The following is a 21667-nucleotide window of genomic DNA, read 5'->3' on the forward strand; positions in this document are numbered from 1 at the left end:
TGCTGCAAATGTTTAGAATCAGAGTGGCAGTGCATTTTTTTTATGGCATAACCTTCAGATATACTGGATGCAATAGTCCAAAAACTATTAAATTAGTGTATGCTTTGCCATGGGTCTTTTAATGAGAAGTCGATTGCACACACTTGCTCCCCAAATTACTGAAATAATGCATGACTCAAAAACCACTTGACAGATCAAGGAAGCAGCAACTCTGCCTCTTCAGTTATGAGCCATCTGCTGAACAGTTTCCCTATGTACAACGTTTTTAAAATTAAACTGTCCCAACATATAACTATGCTCAAACATCCATTTCAAGAAAGCTTGTAATGTCTGCTGTGTTGCATTGCAGACATATTTATTTGTGTACAGTAAGATGGCTGAAAAGTCAGCTTAAATTAGCTACTCTGCCCTGCATGAAAACAGCTCCTGATTAAAACTAAGCAAAAATATACTTACCACAATACTTTTCTAATTAAATATCCTCTTATCCATTTCTGAATAATCAGGACTGGCGAATGAAAAGATAGGATGTAATTGATTTTGGAAATTATCTTTTTTACCATTTCCATTTCTTCCTGAAATGTAGTTTCCTACAAACAACAACAACAAATAATGAGATTTTCTGTAAACATACATTAAAACATATTTTCCCCCAAAAAATAAACAAATCATGCACTTTTTAAATTTTATGTTATAGATCAGGCATACTGGCCAACACCTGCCTGTCAGAAAAAAGCAGCAATGCAAAAGCCAGCTGCAGGTGGCTGGAATGCAAAACAGGATGTTGATGTCTGGAACTGTACTATTGGGAAAAAGGGGCAGTCTATTCTCTGTACTGAGCACCGGATGTTAGCTCAGAGTGTCATCTGACCTGTACTGGAAGTACAGGGGTGGAGTTGTGACTCTACTGCTGGAGTCTGGAGAGTGCAGACACGATTCTCTGTACTGCTGAAATGACAGGAATAAAAACATGTAAATAGACTCCTGTCTGTCTCTTTTCCCCTCCCTGGGGGAATGCAGGGAGGAGGGAGGAGGGTGTGTTCTTCTCACGTTTGAGGAGGATCGCTGATTTGTGACCTTGCCTGTATCCTGCCGGGAGACGCAGACGGGAAGGTCAACAAGTATCTCAGCCGATTGCCTGGAGTGAGGCCAGTTACCTCTGACTGCGTGCTGAGAATACTGACACTGCCCCCTTAGTTTTCACCAGTAAATATTATATCTCATACCTGATAAGGAACTGTCTTTATTTGAAGCTTGATAATTGAGCTCACAAAAGATCATAAATCCCTCTATGATTGGATCAGACAGAAATAGCATTCATCCTTTCTGGAGAGTTCTCCACATCACCACTTTACATTTAGTAGTTAGCCAGTGAGGACAAACATCACATTGCTGCCCCCACCAGCAGGAAAGCAGACCGGGGGCAGGTATAATCATGTGACAGGTGCTGTCAGAGCTAAAGCTTCTCAATGTTACAGTAGAATCATAGAATTGTGGAGTTGGAGTCATCTAGTCCAGGCATCCCAAAACTCGGCCCGCCTGCTGTTTTGGGACTACAATTCCCATCATCCCTGACCACTGGTCCTGTTAGCTAGGGATGATGGGAGTTGTAGTCCCAAAACATCTGGAGGGCCGAGTCTGGGGATGCCTGGTCTAGTCCAATCCCCTGTAGGGATGCTGTTCTGGGCCCCAGTTTAATATTTTCCATTTCTATCAGTTCTCTCACTCAGGTCTCTTACTGTGCCATGTGAACCGGGTCTGATTTACGAGGACCAAAGGACCCTGAAAGGGGTCCTAGAAGAAGATCTTACCATTAAAAGCGCATCAGTCCAAGCATATTTGTTTTGTAAACTAAGTGGTTTCAGCCAGCCTTGCATTTAACAACTTGCCTGGTATCCACAGGCGACTAGGAATTCCATACATCATTCCTCCTCCAACAGTTGGATTTGTTTCTATTCTGGCTACAGAGGAAGGGAAGACAATTCTCTTATCTCTGTCCCTTCCCCGCCAGCCTGTTTTGCAGAAGGCATTTCATTTTTGCTAGTCTGAAACGAAGCTAACTTCATGTATTTCCATGCCAGCTGTTAAAGAGGGGGCTCTTTTGAAGCCAGCACCGAGGCACATGCTACTAGCATCTTAGCAGGCTAGTAAAAAGAAAAATGCAGCCTAGTCACATTTTGTAGGCATATTTTCAATGTTGGCTTCAATGAAGGAAGGCAATGTTTTTACATTTGGAACATTTCGCTGAGCCAAGGAAAGAATCAAAATTGTGTAACTAAACAAAGACATGAATTCTACTCCTAGCACCTGTGAAACCATTGTTTCTTCCATCTCTAAATGTTTCTGTTAATTCAAAACAGATAAAAATTCAGATTCTTTAAATTTATGAAAACATTCATTATTTGTAGGATTATCTGATGAACAATAATTGTAACTGCAAGCCATGATGATTTGCCACAATAATGAATACTTGCACACAGGGTTCCTGGCAGGCAAAGAACTTGGAATGCCCCATTGTGCTTGCTGGATTTCAGCTAATGGCTACAGATTATGATGACATACTTGAAGCTTACTATTCCTATGAAGGCATGCCTTAAAACAAACAACAACTAGATAACTTACCTTTCCAGAAGTAGGGCAAAAATCAATATAAAAGCTAGGTGTAAAGGGTTTATATTTTTCAGGAAGCCTCCAGTCTTCTATTATTTCCTCATCAGAAATAACATAGTAGTCCAGTGCCTTGAGTGAAAAGATGCTGTTAACAACAATATGCCTATATGCGATTTTCAGGCACAGGGGAGTGTTGAACAAGGTGAGAGCGATCAGATTAGGGCAGAAAGATAACGAATGCACATCTTCCAGTGCTGAAATGCTATTATTATGAAGATACAGAAGTTGCAGTCCTGCCATGTTTACCCAAAACATTGGGCCCGGAAGCTCTTCTATCTGAAACAGTATTGAAACACAATTTTGAAAGAAAGGAGAAAAAAGGTAAATATATTGTGGGAAATGTAGTGTAAGTAACCTGTCAAACCAAAATTGCTTCCTCAGCCAAGGAAGAGAGTAAGCCCAGTCAATGATCATCTGCATATTTTTATTTATATATCAAAGACAACACTCCCAGTCCCGAGATGCATGTGTACTATGATGTGTGACTGGGATTCCCCCATTCACTTCAATAGGAGGGAGCAACACAGTATCCTTTGGAGCAAGTGAACATGAGAATCTCAACTGAGTGCTTCAAAAGTAAAAGGTAAAATTCCAGCCTTCGGGGGGGGGGGGGAATGTTGTGGAAAATAAGCAAACACTCAAAGTGGAAACTAGAATACTTTTCCCACCCAACTCCCACCATCATGAAAATGCTGACATCATTTTGGGCTCTTAATATCAATATTTCAGAATACAACTTATAGTTCTTCAGACAGCTAATTTCATACATTAGGTATCGTGAGAAATACAGTTTTGGCAATGTTGAAAAGGCCACATTTCTATTGCAATAATGACCGGAAGAAACAGAGGACGCGGGGTCTAGCTCTCTCTCCAGCCCCACCTCTCACAGACAAACAAACACTCTCTATTGTTAGAATCAAAAATAGTAAACGGTGGAAGCTCTTGCAGCATAAATTAAGCCTGCATCAAGAACCTACAGGAACAAATACAAAAACTGTCTAGTTTCCCCAAACCATACTTTGTATGTTAATTTTTTAAAAATTGCTCACCTGGTTGTTATGAAGATCCAGTTTAATTAAACTAGTGCAAGACTCAAGTGCATCAATATTCACAATGAAATTTCCAGACAAATCACATATTTTAAGTGAAACGCAGTACTGCATCTCTTTTAGATTGCATAAATACTGAGTGTGTATCCTGACCATAACGAGATTTCGCAGCTTCTTTGCATCTTTTTGATCTGCAGTTTGCCCATATTGGAGTAGCAGATTTTTAGAAGCAGAGACAAGGTATTTTGCAAATTCCTCCTCCTCCATGGTTGTTGATCTCTTTTACAGTTTATCCATGAGATATCTAAGGGGGAGGGGGAGAGATTACACAGTAGGTTACATTTATTCAACTTTCAAAAGAAAAACTTCAAGTACCCTAAGGAAATATCCAGCTGGTTGTGACAACACTCCCTGCTCTATTAAAGAACTAGCAGCGACAGGGAAGGCAGGCGGGAAGAAAGAAATCTAACAGACTATTTGAAAACATGTAAGCAAGTGCAAAATTCTGCTGTTTTTTCCATGTTATCACAATAACAGAAAACACTAAGGAACTATGTCAATAAAAATGGATAATGTAATGAAAACAAAAACAGTGTACCTATAAGCTGGAAAGCATACAGGCAAACACAATGAATTGTACTCTAGGTCAAAGTGTTTTCTAGAAACAGTGTAAGACCTTTATATTCAGAAAAAACAATTAGGGGCTAGTCATCAACAAGATCTTTTGTTTGCTCAATGAAAGTGTCATTTAAACATATATCATTTATTGTTATGATGTTTACCTGAATCTCCAAGTATAGGATAAGTGTGTGTGTGTGTGTGTGTGTGTGTGTGTGTGTATACATGCACACACACATACAGAGATGTACACATACATAAACATATATTGAGAAAGAAAGAGTAAAGTGGAATTGGAGGCAACATACAGGTATGCACTACTAATGTGATTTGTTTATGATGTGGCTTATCAGTGAAAACTGCTTGATCAACATGACATGTCCCCTTGTCTCCAATGCTGCTCCCTCACCTGACTCTAAAAGTACGTCCTTCCTCCAACTCGGCTGCTACTCAGGGATATCAGCCATTTCCTGCAGCATAACTTTGGCCAATGCTAGAAAACCTGCAATATCTACACTGAACTAGCAGCTTCTTAAAGCTCAAGATGGCTATTCCGTTTTCTTCATAGAATACTCCCAGCATGCATTAAAAGGTAAATGAGTATGTAACAGAGCCGCAAGTTCAGTAGAAGGCAGCCTGAATTTTCTACTGGGATTGGAGTTGATCAAATCCCTGATCTGGGGAAAGCTGGGGGAAATAAGCTACACTATAGATTGAAATTTAGCTGCTTTTAGTATGTATGTTGAAAATAGTAATAAAAAAATACTTTTAAAAAACTATCTTGTACAATGAGCACCATGACTGAACTGGCTAAGGAATGAAAAAAAGATACCTTTACCCCATAATCCAACCTATATTTGTGCCGGCAAAATTCCACTGAGGTCACTGGAGATCTGCCAGAAAACTAATTTATGATTTCTTCAGCCTTAACTGAGCAAGAGATAAATTAAATGAGGCTATATTTTAAATTAATTTTTAGAGACGCACCTCATATAAGTCTGCTTTGTCATGGTTTAAAGAGATGTCAAATTAATATTTACTGGATTAGTGAAGAAATTTCAGAAATATATTACTTTTATTTTTTAAGTAAGGAGACCATCAGCACCTTTAATTTCTGCCCTTATTTTAAGGGATGGATAAAGTAGTCTTTTTGTTAGGACCAAAACCAGGGTTTCATGTACTTTTTGTGTGATTTCATACAGAGGCTTCTGCCTTATTTTTAATACTTCTTTTATTGCAGGATTTGTGCATGGTGAGACCATATCAGAGGGCACGACTGCTTCATTTCCTTTCATTTGCACTTTGTACTTTTATAATCCACCGAAGACTAGATTTGATCCATCTCTTAAAATTAAAAAGAAAGAATAGAGCAAAAGTATCTGACAGGAGCCACAACATTATAAAACGAGCAATGATATAGAAAGAGATCTCCACACACATTTATACATCAAGAAGATCTCGGCGAATATCAAGATTGCCAACACATCCCTGCAAGGACATTCCACTTGCATGAAATAAAATGAACTCATATGCTCGCATAGCACTTAGTACTGAAAATGCTTGTGGAGACATGAAAATATATAAGCCAGTTTAGCAGAACAAGCAAGCCAGGCAGAATGTGGCTCATGGCTCATTTTCCCTTTGGCCATTTGTATAAAAATAAAGAAAGAATATAACGGAACCGATTTGCTAGAAAGGAGTCAAACCAACTGACCAATGGCAAATCTGTAAAGGAAGAAATGGTTTAAAAAGCATTTTCAAGAGCCAACCTAAGAAGAACCTGCTAGATCAGGCCTGTGGTCCATTTAGTACAGCATCTTGTTCTCTCAGTGGCGACCTAAATGCCTATGAGAAGCCTGTCCCATCTTGTGGTTTCCAGCAAGGGGTGTTCAGAAGCACACTGCTTTCAACACGGAAGGCAGAACATAGCCATCATGGCTAGTAGCTGTTGAAAACCTTACCCTCCATGAATTTGTGTAGTCCTCTTTTAAAGCCACCTGTCACTTTTCCTAGATGGACAGAGGAAGCAGTCGCCTCCAGGCAACTCAACACTGCTGCTGTTTACGGTGAGTGGCCTTCTTCACCACTGTGAACCCTGAAAAGACCTGATCCCTGTTTTCTGCCTGACCCATTTCCACTCAGCCTGGGACGGCATAGCTTCTGAAGACATAGGCTGCTTCTGCTACTGAAGGGGCCTAGAATGCATTTCAAAGTCCAGGGAAATGTTAATATGGATGCTTTTGTTAACTTGCAAATGTGGATATGAAATACTGTGTTTATGGAATGTAGTTTATATATTTATGGCTGTGTTTGTTTTGATTTGTTGACTGTTCTTGTAAGCTGCTTTGAAATTATTTGGAAAAAGAGCATGCAAATAAATGTGATGATTTATCAGTAGCAATAGAGATGACTCCTGCGGACCTTTAAATTCTAGATTTAAACCACTTCTTCCTTTACAGACTTGCCACTGAACCATTAGTTTTTCCAGCCCATCAGGGATTCCCTCATCACCAAGAGCCATATTCTGTGTGGCCTGTATGCGAAGTCCCATACCTCCCAGAGGGGGCTATTTCTCCTGCGTTCAGCATCATGTTTCCTCTTTGTTACCCCATCGCTAAGACAAGTATAATCTCGTTTGCCATTGTGTTGCATAATGATTGCTTAAAGCAAGAAGAGTATAAGTCTTTAAATAAGCAAACGATGTATTTAAGAGGTGCAAGAAAATAATAATAAAACTGTCACCCTTAGCTGCTATCCCTCACCTATGGAATCACTATTTCACTGTCACTGAACAGAACTTCACACACACACATGGTGGTAAGTTGCGATTCCTGGCTTTTGGGGAGGGAGGGGTGTTGTTGCTGTTAAAAGTAGAATATTATTACTAGTAATATTGTCATTATTAGTTAGAATTATTTTCTACCCTTCACCAGGGCATATTACCATCTTTTTTTAAAATACAACAATAAAATAAATTAAAACAAATTACAGAATAGGGTAGGTCCTAAAACATATATCTCAAGTGTCAAAGCCCAGGGTAAAACTGCATAAGAAAATTGCAAGAAGCAATTGCAAGAGTCTATAAATATCAGCTTGGCTTCCTAGCCAAGCCTCTGCCCCTCTTGGTACTAACTTCATTCCTATCTTTGATAAGCAGAGGGCTTGGGGAAGAGACATGCCCAAGAATGAGCATAAGGAACCGTGGAAATGCTCACTGCTTTTCCCCTTCAGGAAGCTTTTCATGGCATGCTTTTTTCTTCCCTGTTTCTAGTCCTGTAATGGCGGGGGGGGGGGGATCCCACATCTACCTTCTGTGATCTCAAAAGCACAAAGGGTTTGAGGAAGAAGCGCCAGGAGAATGCCACCTCTTTCTTTTCTTAGTCAAGCTAGTGGATGAGTGAGAGCCTTTCTGAGTGTCCTGTGGGTCTCTCTTGCCAGAGGGCAATAGGCAGTTACCCACGGAAGGGAGGTAAGAAGATGTGACATTGCATTAATATTACGATCATGTGCACAGTCGCACAGAAGTACAGTTCTTAGCATAAGGAACAATCTTTTGGAAATTTGGATAAGGAAAAGCATTGATCTGGATCATGTACAACATCAAGCCAGGCTTGGGCACTGCAAGCCTCATGATCACATGCTCCCCTATTCTTCTCCCTCTCAGTTTTATTTATTTAGCACACAAATCCACACCTCACACTTTTTTCATTCAATTCCCAGGCCAGCTTACAAAATTTGAAAACACAACATTACAAACTAAAAACATACCCTAAACATAAAGTACACCAGCCAACAGATCAAATCAAATTAAGAGGCCTGATAAAGTAAAATAAAGAAGTATTTGCCTGGCACCAAAATGACATCAAAATATGTGCCGGGAGAATCTCCCCACTGAAAGCATTCCAGAATCTCTTTTCTCCATCTGGCCAATTAGCTACTTCAACTTCCATGCAAACCATAGTTCATTGTTACATCAGAACTAGCAGACTATGGGTTGCACTCGGCTACAGACCAGAATGGTAATGAATCTGAAATGCGATTTCCACACCTAGCTTGGATGTAACGGCAGACTATGACACCAACTTGCATCAAACCATCACACTGTATTACACCTGTACCAAGCCCGTATGGGGTTCCAGATGTGCTGTCCTGCCCTGTTCCTCAGACCAAGCCTCTTGCTTGGCTTCTTCTTCCCACCTGCCTGCTTCTCCCTTCAGCACCCAACTGTCACCTTCTCCCAGCATTCCAGGCCACCCTCTCTTCTCTTGAGATCACTGGGAAGGTCTGTTATCTCACTGGCAGGGCATGCTCTTTGCCTGCAAAAGATATCCCCGATTCCTTCGTGGATTTGTTCTTCTTATCTTTCGCATGCATTAATATTAGGACTATGTGCATGCCAATCAATGTTCCAGAGGGAGAAAAATCAGGTGGGCAAGGGTGTATGAGGGGGCTGCTTCTTCCACGACCGACCCTCTATACTGCACAGCCCATAAAGAGAGAGAAGTTGTGTTTCGTAGGTCAGGGGTGGACAGATTGTGGTATTTATTTGAGGGGTGTTTGGGGTTAATTTAAACTAGAACCACAAGGTCCAACCAATGCTAGTATTAAAATAATGACCAATTGGGTGAGAGCACCAATATTATTATTATTATTATTAATAATAATAATAATAATAATAATAATGTAGAGTGGTACTTGATCTAGAGACTAGAGAATAGCATTAGCTTCTTTTGCTGCAGCATCACATTATTGACCCATATTGTGGTCTACTAAGACTCCAAGATCCTGTTAACATATACTGCTGGTGAACCAAGTGTCCCCCATCTTATACTGGTGCAGCTGGTTATTCCTGCCTAAGTGTAATACTTAATAATAAATAAGTATTGTTTATACCCCACCCATCTGGCTGGACTTTCGCAGGTTGACTCTGGTTGGCTTCCGGAACATATCAAAGCATTTAATTAATTAATGTTTGGATTTCTAATTCATTTCAATGAGTCTACACTGAGTAGGGCTAGCATCCGAGGCAACCGTGTGTCTCTCTCTGTGTGTGTCTTTCCCAAAGGTGTCTTTCCAGGATATAAAGCGAGGCAGGAAACAGTTAAGTGGGGAGATGTGGAAAGGTGGGAGGGGGCACACACACACACACAGAGAGAGAGAGAGAGAGAGAGAGAGAGAGAAGGAGGAGGAGGAGGAGGAAGAAGAAAGAGTCGCCTTGTTAGTTTGTTCACAACTTCAAAAACACAGCCCATTACTCAAGAAAGGAAACCCATGAATACCTGAGTGTCGGTGTGTAAGAGATACAGAGTGCGTGTCAGCAAAGAGAGAAGGGGCTCTGCGCAGCTCCCAAGTGCTGGAGGGACGGCTCGGCTGGCTTTTCCCTCTCGCCTGCCTCTGCCCTCTTGCAGGCAGAATGAAAGGAGCACCCACCGATCCCACTTCCTGCCTCTCCCCTTTCGTTGTTTGCTCGCCTGGCTCCTTCCCGTCCTCTCCCCAGCCTGCCTGTCTCTTCCAGCTGGAGCGCGGGGCAAGGGCACCGGCGCATCCCGCTGGCCAGCCTTCGCGGGGATGTGCGCGCCTCCTGGTCGCCGGAGCAACGGGCTGCTTTGGCGAGGCCAGCCCAGTCGAGCAGGAGGCGGGTCTGCTGCCCGAGCCCGGAAGCAGCGAGACGGAGAAGAAGGCGCTGCCGCGATGCAGGCTGCAGGAGAGGCGGAAGTTTTGCTGCAAGCAGCCACTCGGGAGAGGCTGGAGAAGTTCGCGCAGCTGAGAGGTGGAAGGGCTGGGTTGGGGGACTCCCTGCGCCCCGGAGGCGCAGACCTTGGCGAGCTCCCCTGGCGAGCAGCCTTCCCGCGAGTTACTGCGAAGGCCTCCCCTCCCGCGGTATCCCCAGCGTGCAAAGGAAGGACTGGCCCAGCCGGGAGGGCCAGGGCTGGGCCGCTCCCTGGTCTGCATGTGTAACGGTGCTGCTGGGCAGGACCAAATGCGATGGAGCATGCTCGGCTGGAGCCCCCTGCCTTTTCATTGCCCACCTTGGCAGAAAATGCGCTCCGCACCCAGGTCCCCATTCTGAGGAAAGAGGGTCCGGGACTCAGAGGGGATGTGTGTTGTTGCTTTTTCCACTCAGGCCAGACTAAAACTTGTGCAGGAATATAATGTCCTGCCCCTCTTGCTTCAAAGCTGACACACCCGTAGAACCTGCTCAGTCTCTCCCATTGCAGACCCTGCCAGCCTGGCAAAAAGAGACCCATTGATACCGGAAGTTAGGTGATCCCGTTACAGGGAGAAACTATAAAAGTGAGAACGTGGATGGTTTTGATATCTGCCATCTCGCTTTAAAGGCAGACAGCTTGTTACCCATCTCTTCCGCCTGACACTCATCTGATTGAGACTGCAGTTGTTTCATTCTCCAAAACAAGGCTTCAGTTCTTAAAAAATAAAAAACTACCTTGCACACAAAATCCTCTTACCAAAATATGTATTTTGTGCATGCAGTTTCTAGCGGCACAATGGAATGCATGTTTATACAGAAGTCCTAGCTCGTTCCATGAGCTTACTCCTGGGTAAATGTGCATAGGATTGCTGCCTAGTTGTGTCACTCTAGTTGCGTCCCATGCTACAGAGGAATGTGGAATGGCAGAGGTAATGCCTTATTCCTTTCCCAGTGAGACAGAGCACAGCCGATTAGTGAGAGGTACAGTGACTTGATAATTGAGGTCTCCAGGATTTTCTTTCTATTTAGCAGTGTGAGGCAGGGATGACATTGGAGTATGTTCTCATCCATGTCTTAATGGGGACATATTTTGACAATAATTCTACAAACTGTTTTATCTGAGCCACACACCATAGCTCTCTCTATTTTGATGCCTCATAAGTGAAAATGGTTTTTCTGACAGTATTTTCCTATAACATTGTGTTGAGTAAGTGCATCAATCTGCAGAGACTATGCAGGAATGTGATGCTTTAATATTGGTAAAGCAAGCACGTCAACGTATGGCCAGTGGTTGGAGAGAGACTAGGGAACCCATGAAAATTGTTTTGAGCTTCCGAAAGAAAGTGTGTGGTATAGGTGCAATAATTGAACTAGCTAGAAAGCTCAGATAGGGATTACTAAATAGCAGTAATCTGAAGGGAAGTACCAGATTTGATAGGGTACTGTTTTCGACAGGTTGGTCATCAAAGGAATAGAAATAGTTCCTTGCCAGAGAGAAGCAGTCCTGTATCTTAGCTGCCGCATGTGCTTATTCTTTGTTTTTAATCTTCTGGCATTTACAGCACAAGAGAGGAGTCAACACTCAAACCACAAATTCTCCTTGCTTGTCCCCTGATAAATACCAAGTTGTTTTTAAAACAAAAAAACAAAACAAAACAAAAATAGCTAGGAGAGGACAAACTAGCTCTTTCCCTCAGGCAAGGAGCTATACCTAGTCCTTTGAGTCACCAGGGCTCTTTCTAATTCTTGGAAAGACCAGGGAAGACAAAGGATGAAGTGTGTCAGAATTTTAAGTGACTCTAGGTTTCCTTGCCTTTGGGAATAGTTGTGGAAGGGGGCCCTTTAGGTTGTTAAGCAAACATAAAATTGAGCCTGGTGTTTAGGTTTCCTTCTTTTCTCTTATATCAATAGATGCTGTTAGGTAGGCAACTGCCCCCATTCCCCTTCTTCAAATTTCTCTTCACAAATCCCTGATATGTTACTGTTTTCCAAAACTAATTTAGTGAATGGTTGATTTTAATCACTCACTCAGAAAGAACTTCAGCAATTGTAGTTATCAGATCTGTGCAGACATTTAAAAATAAAAATAAAATAGTTTTCCTCCCTGCCACACCCAATTTAATGCACAAAGTAATAACTACTCCAACTAAACCACATCCTGTACTTTCACAGAGCATTGTAACAAAAGAGCCACTCTTGTCCTGGACATTGTAATATCACCTGATTCTGTATGCAGAGTCACTGACTTGCAGTACCAAAAAGCATAGATCATAGAATTGCAGAGTTGGAAGGGACCCTGAGGATCATCTAGTCCAGCCCCCTGCAACGCAGGAATATGTAGCCATCCCATATGGGGACTGAACCTGCAGTCTCAGCGCCACACTCTAACCAACTGAGCTATCCAGATTACAGATGAAGCCATGTTGGTTCGTAAACCTTCAAAATCCTCAGTCTGATAATGCCCCCCACTCCCACTTGTTCTGGGGCTATTCCAATTCCTCTGAGCCAATTTCTGTGTGTGGTGTTAGTAGAAGAGGCGGGAAAGCCCGTTGCGCAAGAAGAAACCCTTAGGTAACTGCTTCCCAATAGCTTTATTAGGACCTGGAGTGAGTCTCAAGAGCCAGGTAAAGAAGCCTGGGGGGAGCACATTTGTGCGCACACCCCGGCAGGTGTGAGATTCTCCATCCCTGGTTTAGCTAGAAAGGTAAGGAATGGGAGCCAAGCCTCAGAGTCTATTAGGGAGAGGATTGTTTTAAAGGGCTTCAGCGCTATTGGCAATTGTATCTCCTGTAATAAAATGTTCTTATCTTCAAACAGGTAAAACGGTCCAGTCTGGAACATTTTGGGATATTGTTGTAATAACAGCAGTTGACAAGAAACAAGAAATAGCTTACCAGCAACAATTATCCCAAAAGCTGAAAAGAAAGGAACTCCCTCTTGGTGTTCAATACCATGTTTTTGTGGATCCTCCTGGACCAAAAATTGGTGGGTTCTGATCGCATTTCCTGGGAATGTGACAACATGACAGATAAGTTCTTTGTAGCAAAGTTAAAAGCATAACCCTAGCTCAAATAAGCACTATCATTTTCTTCCATTAAAACTCATAGGACATAACCTTGCTTAAGTTTAATAACAATAATTTGATCTTGTACCTCGCCCTCACTGCCATAAGAGCCCAGCATGGCTCAACAGTATATTTTGCTTAACTTTGGCAGGCTCGTGCCTCAAGTTTGGAAGGCTAACTTTCCAGTCATCTGGTGAGCAGAAACTGAGCCAGTTTGTGGTTTAAATATTCAGCATAATTTGATTAATTTTCAGACAGATAAAAAGGTTCTCCTTCGGGTGCATATTATGACAGCTGTATCTCTTTCACTGAAAGATTTCCAGAATGCCATTAGAAGCTGAATTATATTAATTAAACCTCCAAAAATATGTTCAAATACTATTATTAAGCTTCTTTTGATTCAAGTGTGCAACTCCCATCTGTATTAATGAGACGGATGTTCTTTTGGACGACATGACAGTTGAATAGATTCATTAAGGTCTATCCTAGTTTAGGTATTATCATCTGTGCGTTCTCATCATGTATTATGGTGTCTAAGACGCCAAGGCTATTTCTACAGGTAGAAACTGGACAAAGGGTTGGAGTACTTAGCTAGCAACCCAGCTAGCAATCAATGTTGCATTTAATTCCACCTTAGGAAATAAGAACCCACATCTATCTTACTCTGGGTCAGAGGCAGTATGGTTCTTAATACCTGTTGCTAGGAACTTAAGGAGGAGACAGTGCTCTTGTGGTAAAGTCCTGCTTGCAGGCTTCTCATACGCATTTCTTTGGCTACCGCGAGAACAAGGTGCTGGACTAAATATTCTATTGACAGCAGGCTTTTTTCCTGTATTAGCAAAAGTGTCTTATATATGCTTTATACTGTTCAACCAAGTCTGATTTTAGAGTTAACAGAGAGAGGTCACAGTCCACTGAGTCACTTTGCAGCCAACCAAGGTTTCACTATGGCTAACTCTAGAAGGGTAAAAAGCCCAGGCTTGCTGGGAGTCCAGATTTCAGTCATAATATAAAAGCCATGTCTGTTTGAGAGGTATGTTAAGGATCATTTTAGTCTTGGATAAATATTACTGCATCAGGTGTACCTTCAGACTGATTCTGAAACCGATCTGTGAAGTTAAATATTCTATCCAGTTTGTCCTATGCTTGACAACTTTGAGGTAAATTTTCAATATAAAATTTTCATTACCCAAATCACTATGAAGTAAAAAACAAATCAACATAAATGTGTTGCATTTATGTCAGTGAAGTAGAAATAAAAATAGACTAATTGTGTATTAGCGAAAGCAGTCTTGAAGCAGAAACCTGTTGTTTGCTTCTTTATATGTAAACATATTCATTTTATCACATTTATTGTATCCCACCCTTTCTTCAAATTGCTCAGGACAGTTCATGGGAATTCTTATTTTGTCTTTACTGTAACTCTGTGAGGTAAGTTAGACAGAGAGATGGTGAACTGGTACAACATCACCCAGTGAGCATTAAGGGGATTTGAACTGACATAAATTTCAAAAGAAAGACATTTCTCTCCATCCTATTATGTGAGCCCAGTTAAGTGATCTCATACTAGAAGTGAGCGAACTGAATACTCAAGGCATATTGATTGCCTCTTCTTGTTATTTCTAAATTGAAGTATGTGTTGAAATGTTTTGTAGGAAACGGTGGATCAACGCTTCATGTCCTTCAGTGCTTAGAAGAACGTTATGGTGATAAATGGGATTCTTTTACCGTCATATTAATTCATTCTGGTAATCTGTTCCTTTAAATTACACTTCTCTTGCATTATGTAGGGTGTTTTTCTTCCTTGAAGAAAAGATAGCAGTGAAGATGAATAGGGCTTTTCCCCACTACAAAATTAAACTCAAATTGGATTGGCTTATTTAGGTCAAATCATCTGAATCATCATCCGCTGCAAATACCTTACACAGGAGAAGAGAAGGAATATAGAACAGCAATGCTAGCATCCAATAAAATCTCACTCCCCCATCACTCCCCTAAAGTTGGAGAGGGCAGGGTGTAACTTCCTTATGGTACATAGCACTGGATTCAGAAATCAGGTGCAATCCTGGGTGTGGTGAGTTTTCAGTGCACCAGAAAGTAATAACCACATTGCTAGACTGTCCATTAACATGTTATGGGTTGTATGCTTAATAGTATACACTTGGTTATGCGATTATCTTCTATCTGGGCATACAGAGAAACATGCACATTGACAATTATTTTCTCAATATACTGTTAATTTGGGGGTCATACTATAACTTGTTTTCAACCATGGGTTGATTGTGAATGTGCCTCCTGCCCTCCATGCAGCTTTGCCACCTCAATGGATGTAGCACACAGCACAAACACACCACTATATGGTTTGTGTTGTGTGAACCCAAATGGTGGCTTTTGTTTTAGTTTGTTTTAGCCAACCAATCAGAATTAAGTCAATGTTTGTGGAAGTCCTTATTTTAAAATTGGCAAGCTTTAAAGTTCTCCAGAACTCTTCATCAGGCAAAATGTTCTGCAAAAAGTAGTTTGGGGGCAGTGTACGAAAATTAGGCTGAATGTTGTAGTCATTAGGTCAGCTTGTAGACCCTGTCCAAAGATGGAGATTGCAGGCTAAAGAAGGCCCTCCTGGTTGCTATAGATACAAGGTTGCACATATAAAAGTCTGCTATAAAGAAGCAATGGCTACTCCCAATTTTTGAGAAAAGAAAAGTCTAGTTCAGGCTTCCTCAACCTCGGCCCTCCAGATGTTTTGAGACTACAATTCCCATCATCCCTGACCACTTTGTCCTGCTAGCTAGGGATCATGGGAGTTGTAGGCCAAAAACATCTGGAGGGCCAAGGTTAAGGAAGCCTGATCCAGTTCATACATCACTTCTAAGATTGGGGAGCCAGTTGCTTTCATACAGTATAAGGTGAATGTGTCAGTCATAATTTAAATAGCACTTTCAGCTTTCATTTCCCTGTTTAATAAAACATGTTTTGTAAATGTTGTAACCTGGTCTGAGCCCTTGGGGGAATATAAAATTATATATCTAAATAAATAAATTCCCCCTGCATTGCATGGCTTTCTGCTTCAGATTTAATGAATTCTGTAATGGTTGTTCTTAACAAGCGATGGTGTTTTTGTTGTGGAGGTGGGTATGATTAACAAAATCAGTCCTCCTGGCAAACTGGGAATATCCCCTTACACAGTTTAGTACATTCTGCAAGAAGAGGCTGTTGGTCCCTCTCAACTGACATTCTTAACTGAACATAACGGAGCATCCACTGAAGGGAGGGGCTGATTCCAGAGCAAAACACACAAGCCCTGCCCACCAGATACCCAGCACTCTACTATTCAAATTAGGCCCCAGTGTTTTTCTTAAAAAGTTTTCGTAGGACTACATCATCAGTCACACAAAAATGTTAGATAGAATGTTATATAACTTATGAAATTCTGTATATCTGCATGAACACCTGCATGCATATTGTAAAAGTTACTCTTTTATTTATTTATTTTTTAAGGTGGCTACAGTCAACGTTTACCAAATGCGAGCGCTCTGGGGAAAATCTTCACAGCTTTGCCTTTTGGGGACCCGGTTTATCAAATGCTGGATTTAAAATTGGCTATGTACATTGATTTCCCCCTCCACATGAATCCAGGCATCCTGATTACTTGTGCCGACGATATTGAACTATATAGTACTGGAGCAACAGAATTCATAAGGTTTGATCAGCCCGGGTTTACTGCATTAGCCCATCCTTCCAGTTTGACCATTGGTACGACTCATGGTGTGTTCGTGTTAGAGCCAGCATCACTTTTGACAGAAAAGGGACAGCTCGAATACAGATCTTGCCACCGTTTCCTGCATAAGCCTAGCATTGCAAGGATGCGTCAGTCTGGAGCAGTGTGTGAAAGAGGTCATTGTTCAGCATCTTCTCCTGGAGGACAGGGAAACTCCAATGTCATTTCTGAGTCCGTGTACACAGATAGTTTATTTTACATTGATCACACCACTGCAAAACTACTTCTGGCCTTTTATAAACAGATGGGCGTGTTGTGCTGTGAAATAGATGCCTATGGTGACTTTCTCCAGGCATTAGGGCCCGGAGCAACACCAAATTATGCAAAAAACATAGAAAATGTCACAAAAGAAGAGTCGGGCCTAGTGGAAATAAGGGAGAAAATATTTGGACTTCTAAAAGGATTGCCACTCAATGTTGTACTCTTAAATAACTCCAAATTCTATCACATTGGGACAACTTGTGAATATTTGTTTCATTTCACGTCTGATAGGAAGTTGAAATCAGAAATGGGGTTGATGCCAAATGTTTTCAGCATCTGTCCAAACAGCGTGGAGGAAACTGGGAAATCGGCATGTATCATTCACAGTATACTCGGTCCAAGGTGTTCTGTTGCACCTGGCTCAGTAGTTGAATATTCTTGGCTGGGACCAGAGGTTTCAGTGGGAACAAACAGCATCATCAGCGGCTGTTATATTGACACAAAAGCAGACATACCTCCAAACACTTTCATAGCTACACTAAGCGTGAGGATTGATGGAGAAGTAATGTATGTGAGCATGGCATTTGGTATAGAAGACAACTTGAAAAAGAAAGTGACAGATTTGGCAGATACTCACTTAATCAATTTTTTGGGAATCAGTCTTGGACAGTGCTTGGAGCTCTGGGGCCTGAGAATTTCGGACGAGCTCTTTTCTGGTGATGAGACCTGTCGAGGGTTATGGACAGCTCGGCTTTTCCCTATTTGCTCCACTTTAAGCGATTCACTGAAAGTGTCTTTAGGGATTCTAAACTCTGCGCAGAACACGTTGCCTTTTAAATTGAATGGTTTTAAGCTCTTGTCTGTTGAGGAAATGCTTCGCCATAAAGATGTAGAAGACATGTTGAGGTTCAGGCATCAGCTGTATGAAGAAATCAGTCTGCAGAAACTGAAAAGGGAATCTGATTTGTGAAAAGTGTATGGAAGTGTTAACATTTCCCCCCGTTCTTTAATTTGAAGAGGATTGATTGCTTTCAAGCTTGCGGAAACCCAGAAGCAAGCAGCACACACACTTTTCCTCCCGTCTGTCTTTCATTGAAGTAGAAATAATGAAACTGCATTAAAAGTGTTATTGTAGCATAACATTAATAATGCAAAAAAAATGCAGATAAAGTATTCTTTTGATGAAAAAATTAATGAAATATTTCACATCTATAAAAACACAAAGAGGCAAATAGCTGTCCATTATTATTATTATGTTTTTGGTTTTTATTAATTCAAGTGGGGAACAGAACTTATTAATTAGAAGTTTTAAGTGGTTTTCAATCAAACTTTTTCAAAGAAGGATATTACCTCTTGCAACACTTTACCTTTTCTCGGGCTGGTTTGTTTTAAGTGGAGAAAACAATTGTGCATTTGATCATGTCTGTATAATCTTCATCCCTTTTGCTTGCATTTAGTTTTGGTTCAGATTTGCCGTGGCCAATGACTAGCGCAATAAAGTTATTTGGATTGGATTGGAGAATCTTCATTGAGCAAACCCTGAGACATCAGAATGACAGCTGGTGTGCAAGTTCACAGTACCATTCCACATTTTGTGTGCAAACTCTTAACACTACCATCCCTATTTTTCAAATATATGTGGCTGTGGCTTCATTATTATCTTTTAGGCACAAGCTGTGCATTACAGTCCTAAGCAAGTTTACTTAGAAGTAAGCTCCACTGAGTTCTGTAGGATTTACACATTTCTAGTGTTCAGGATTACAGACTGATCCACTAAAGTATTTGGCTTCAATTACGGTTGGCTTTTAATATATTGTTATATTTATATGCTGCCTTTTTATTTCTGTCTTTTATGTTCTTGGTTAGTTTTTTTGTTCTGTTATGATTTTAAAACATCTTTGTAAACTGCCTTGAACCTCTATCTGATGCGAAAGAAGGATATGAATAAAACAAAAAATGAAATTGCTCCATAACCAAAGGAAAGTTACTGTATTTTTTGCTCTATAAGACTCACTTCAGGGAACCAGACAGAGGGCCTTCTCGGTAGTGGTGCCCGCCCCGTGGAACGCCCTCCCATCAGATGTCAAAGAGATAAATAATTACCTGACATTCAGAAGACATCTTAAGGCAGCCCTGTTCAGGGAAGTTTTTAATATGTAACGCTGTACTGTTTTTAACACTGATTGGGAGCAGCCCAGAGTGGCTGGGGAAACTCAGCCAGATGGGCGGGGTATAAATAATAAATTATTATTATTATTATTATTATTATTATTATTATCATCATCATCATCATCATCATCACTTTTTCCCTCCTGAAAAGTAAGGGGAAATGTGTGTGCGTCTTATGGAGCGAATGCAGGCTGCGCAGCTATCACAAAAGCCAGAACAGCTGCGCAGCGATCCCTCTTGCTATTCTGCCTTCTGAGATTCAGAATATTTTTTTCTTGTTTTCCTCCTCCAAAAACCAGGTGCATCTTGTGGTCTGGTGCGTCTTATAGAGCGAAAAATACGGCATGTGGGATTTGGTGTGGTTTTGTCTGTGCAGCTTTCTTCTATTGAACTTTCCTACAAGTGAATTCTGAAAAAAGTTCAGTCACAAAGGCTAAGCAGCGACTTGTTACATTGTGACCTTAGCCAACTAGTAGATTATTTACATACTCAAAATACTACAGGTGAGTATTCTCGGGTCGCAATCAAACATCTTTACATAGAAGTAAGTCCTGGATTTTATATCCAGGTGGGTGAGTTTAGAATGGGATGCTTTGTGTACAGATTTTGGGAACCACTGGCTTAGTTAATTGTCTGCAACCATTTTTAAGGAAACTGTTGCCAGTACTTCTGCCTTTTCACTCTCATTCAGCTGCCTGAATGTAGTCCCCTGTGAATAATCAGGGATGCTGCCAATCAGCTGTTGAGGGAAAGGCTAAATCCAGCCTCCTTCTGGAAAAGCCAGTTGGCACTATTTGCCAGTTTTCTGGCTGGAGTTTTGCACAGCCAGTCCATACAACTGGATTAGGCTTAGAATCACACATGCAGCACCTGTCTGCATATGCAGTTTCTCATCAGGTACATATGCTTCCTAGCTGGATGGGGGTCATTTGCTTGTAAGACTTTTCTTTTGGCTACTTTTTCAGGCTAAAAGAGAAGCAATTTAGTTATAGATGCACACATATGCTTTACCTTGGTAGATCTAACAATGAGACTCATAAACCAAATCCCTTTTCCATTATTACAAAAATTCTGTTTCTTGTAATCATCCAAAGCTTTTTTCATTCCAGCCGTCTTTCATGCAAATACTCATTCAACAGCTTTAACTACAAGATTGACACATGCTTTATAGAAACGGAATATTAAATACAGCATTTGGATTCAAGGAATTCAAACTATTTCATCCTTTTTGTATTACTGTATCAGGAAAATAAGTGTTTACTATGCATAACAAGTAAATGTCTGATAGAAATAGTAGACGTACGAAACACATGCAATTCAAGTAAAAATTTAATGTAACCTTTTCATAGACAGTTTTTGCAAGTACTATACCCCGATCTCCGCCCTGCACCTTTCCGTTTTGGAATTAATTGCATCATAAAGCAATTTTTGCATCCTTCCAGGTATTGTGTGGGGCAGGGGCAGTGGCAGAGGGAAAGAGAGATCATTTCTTTCTGCTGGACCTTCAAAGCTTTTCACCTGCATGACTCCGTTTGATTTGTGAAAAGCTGCAAATATGTGAATGTTGGAATAGGAATAGGCTGGCTCAGCGACTGGAAAACTAGGTCGTATGAGCTTGTGTCCAGAATAATCTGGGGCCATTTTAGTGTAATTTGCAATATTTCATGTCCACTCTAGATTAACACCATCCTATCAGGAGCACCCTTTTCCTGCTGGCTAACTGATTCGTACCAACATGAAAACACTTCATTCAGCTCAAGTGCACTATGAAGCAAAATAGCAGTGTGAGTGGTATACAGTGGTACCTCGGGTTAAGAACTTAATTCGTTCCGGAGGTCTGTTCTTAACCTGAAACTGTTCTTAACCTGAAGCACCACCTTAGCTAATGGGGCCTCCCACTGCTGCTGCACAATTTCTGTTCTCATCCTGAAGCAAAGTTCTTAACCCAAGGTACTATTTCTGGGTTAGCGAAGTCTGTAACCTGAAGCGTATGTAACCCGAGGTACCACTGTAATGGAGAAAGGCAATATGTCATCACCACATGGTGTGGTTCTGGCACTTCAGGGTATGCGCATGGGCATTTATAGGCAATCTACAGTGCTGAGGTTACATTGGAAAAAAATATGCTAGTCATCAGCTGGAAATCCCCAGTACTCCATCAGAGAGTATCACGTCCCATGTCTCTGCTGCAAGAATCGTCGTCTCCCATTTGCCAGGAATGCCTGAACAATGAAGACCATTTCTATCCCACATAGCAAAACAAAAAGGAAAAACCACCCTCCCTTCATTTTCCCTATGTATTATCAGCAAAGACAGGCTCACCCCCAACCAAAAAAACCCCCTATGGATCGTATGGAACTCCTAACCTGCACGTTCATTCTTGTGATGAAAATCCTTTTTTTGTGCTT

General features: G+C 41.2%; 2 protein-coding genes across 8 annotated transcripts in view; one reads left to right on the top strand and one right to left on the bottom strand.

Annotated features, from left to right (window-relative positions):
* The window catches only part of LRRIQ3 (leucine rich repeats and IQ motif containing 3), a 47194-nt gene extending 34230 nt beyond the window's left edge, over positions 1 to 12964 (bottom strand). For 2 of the 5 annotated variants that reach the window (XR_014008047.1, XM_081193784.1), the window contains exons 1-4: positions 8386 to 8507; positions 3720 to 4023; positions 2623 to 2946; positions 457 to 590 (exon numbers count right to left, since the gene is read on the bottom strand). Coding sequence is in view for 4 of the 5 variants with exons in the window: in XM_081193784.1 (XP_081049910.1) it covers positions 457 to 590; positions 2623 to 2946; positions 3720 to 3986 (725 nt within the window). In the remaining variant the exon portion in view is untranslated. Of the gene's footprint in view, positions 1 to 456; positions 591 to 2622; positions 2947 to 3719; positions 4024 to 8385; positions 8508 to 9616; positions 9772 to 12941 lie in introns of those variants that run through there. The other 3 variants (XM_081193781.1, XM_081193782.1, XM_081193783.1) reach the window with 3 other exon arrangements.
* Positions 8610 to 19077, top strand: FPGT (fucose-1-phosphate guanylyltransferase). 3 transcript variants are annotated; one of them, XM_081193761.1, is made up of 4 exons: positions 8610 to 8764; positions 12865 to 13032; positions 14767 to 14859; positions 16610 to 19077. In XM_081193761.1, exons 1-4 carry the CDS (start codon positions 8725 to 8727, stop codon positions 18058 to 18060), a joined length of 1752 nt encoding a protein of 583 aa, XP_081049887.1. In that variant the 5' UTR covers positions 8610 to 8724; the 3' UTR covers positions 18061 to 19077. The 3 variants fall into 3 exon arrangements, with proteins under 3 accessions (XP_081049887.1, XP_081049888.1, XP_081049889.1); XM_081193762.1 differs by lacking the exon at positions 8610 to 8764 and adding an exon at positions 9891 to 10107; XM_081193763.1 differs by lacking the exons at positions 8610 to 8764; positions 12865 to 13032 and adding an exon at positions 9891 to 10107.
* The last annotated feature ends 2590 nt before the right edge of the window (positions 19078 to 21667 follow it).

The sequence above is a fragment of the Podarcis bocagei genome (genome assembly GCF_964188305.1).
Source record: "Podarcis bocagei genome assembly, chromosome: 5".
In the NCBI taxonomy this organism is placed as follows: domain Eukaryota; kingdom Metazoa; phylum Chordata; class Lepidosauria; order Squamata; family Lacertidae; genus Podarcis; species Podarcis bocagei.

Excerpts from the sequence above, each read along its gene's own strand:
- FPGT (XM_081193762.1), top strand. The coding sequence starts at position 9,906 with ATGTGCGCGCCTCCTGGTCGCCGGAGCAACGGGCTGCTTTGGCGAGGC. Across the intron at positions 13,033-14,766 it reads TCCTCCTGGACCAAAAATTG|GAAACGGTGGATCAACGCTT; the intron begins GTGGGTTCTGAT and ends AATGTTTTGTAG. Across the intron at positions 14,860-16,609 it reads CGTCATATTAATTCATTCTG|GTGGCTACAGTCAACGTTTA; the intron begins GTAATCTGTTCC and ends TTATTTTTTAAG.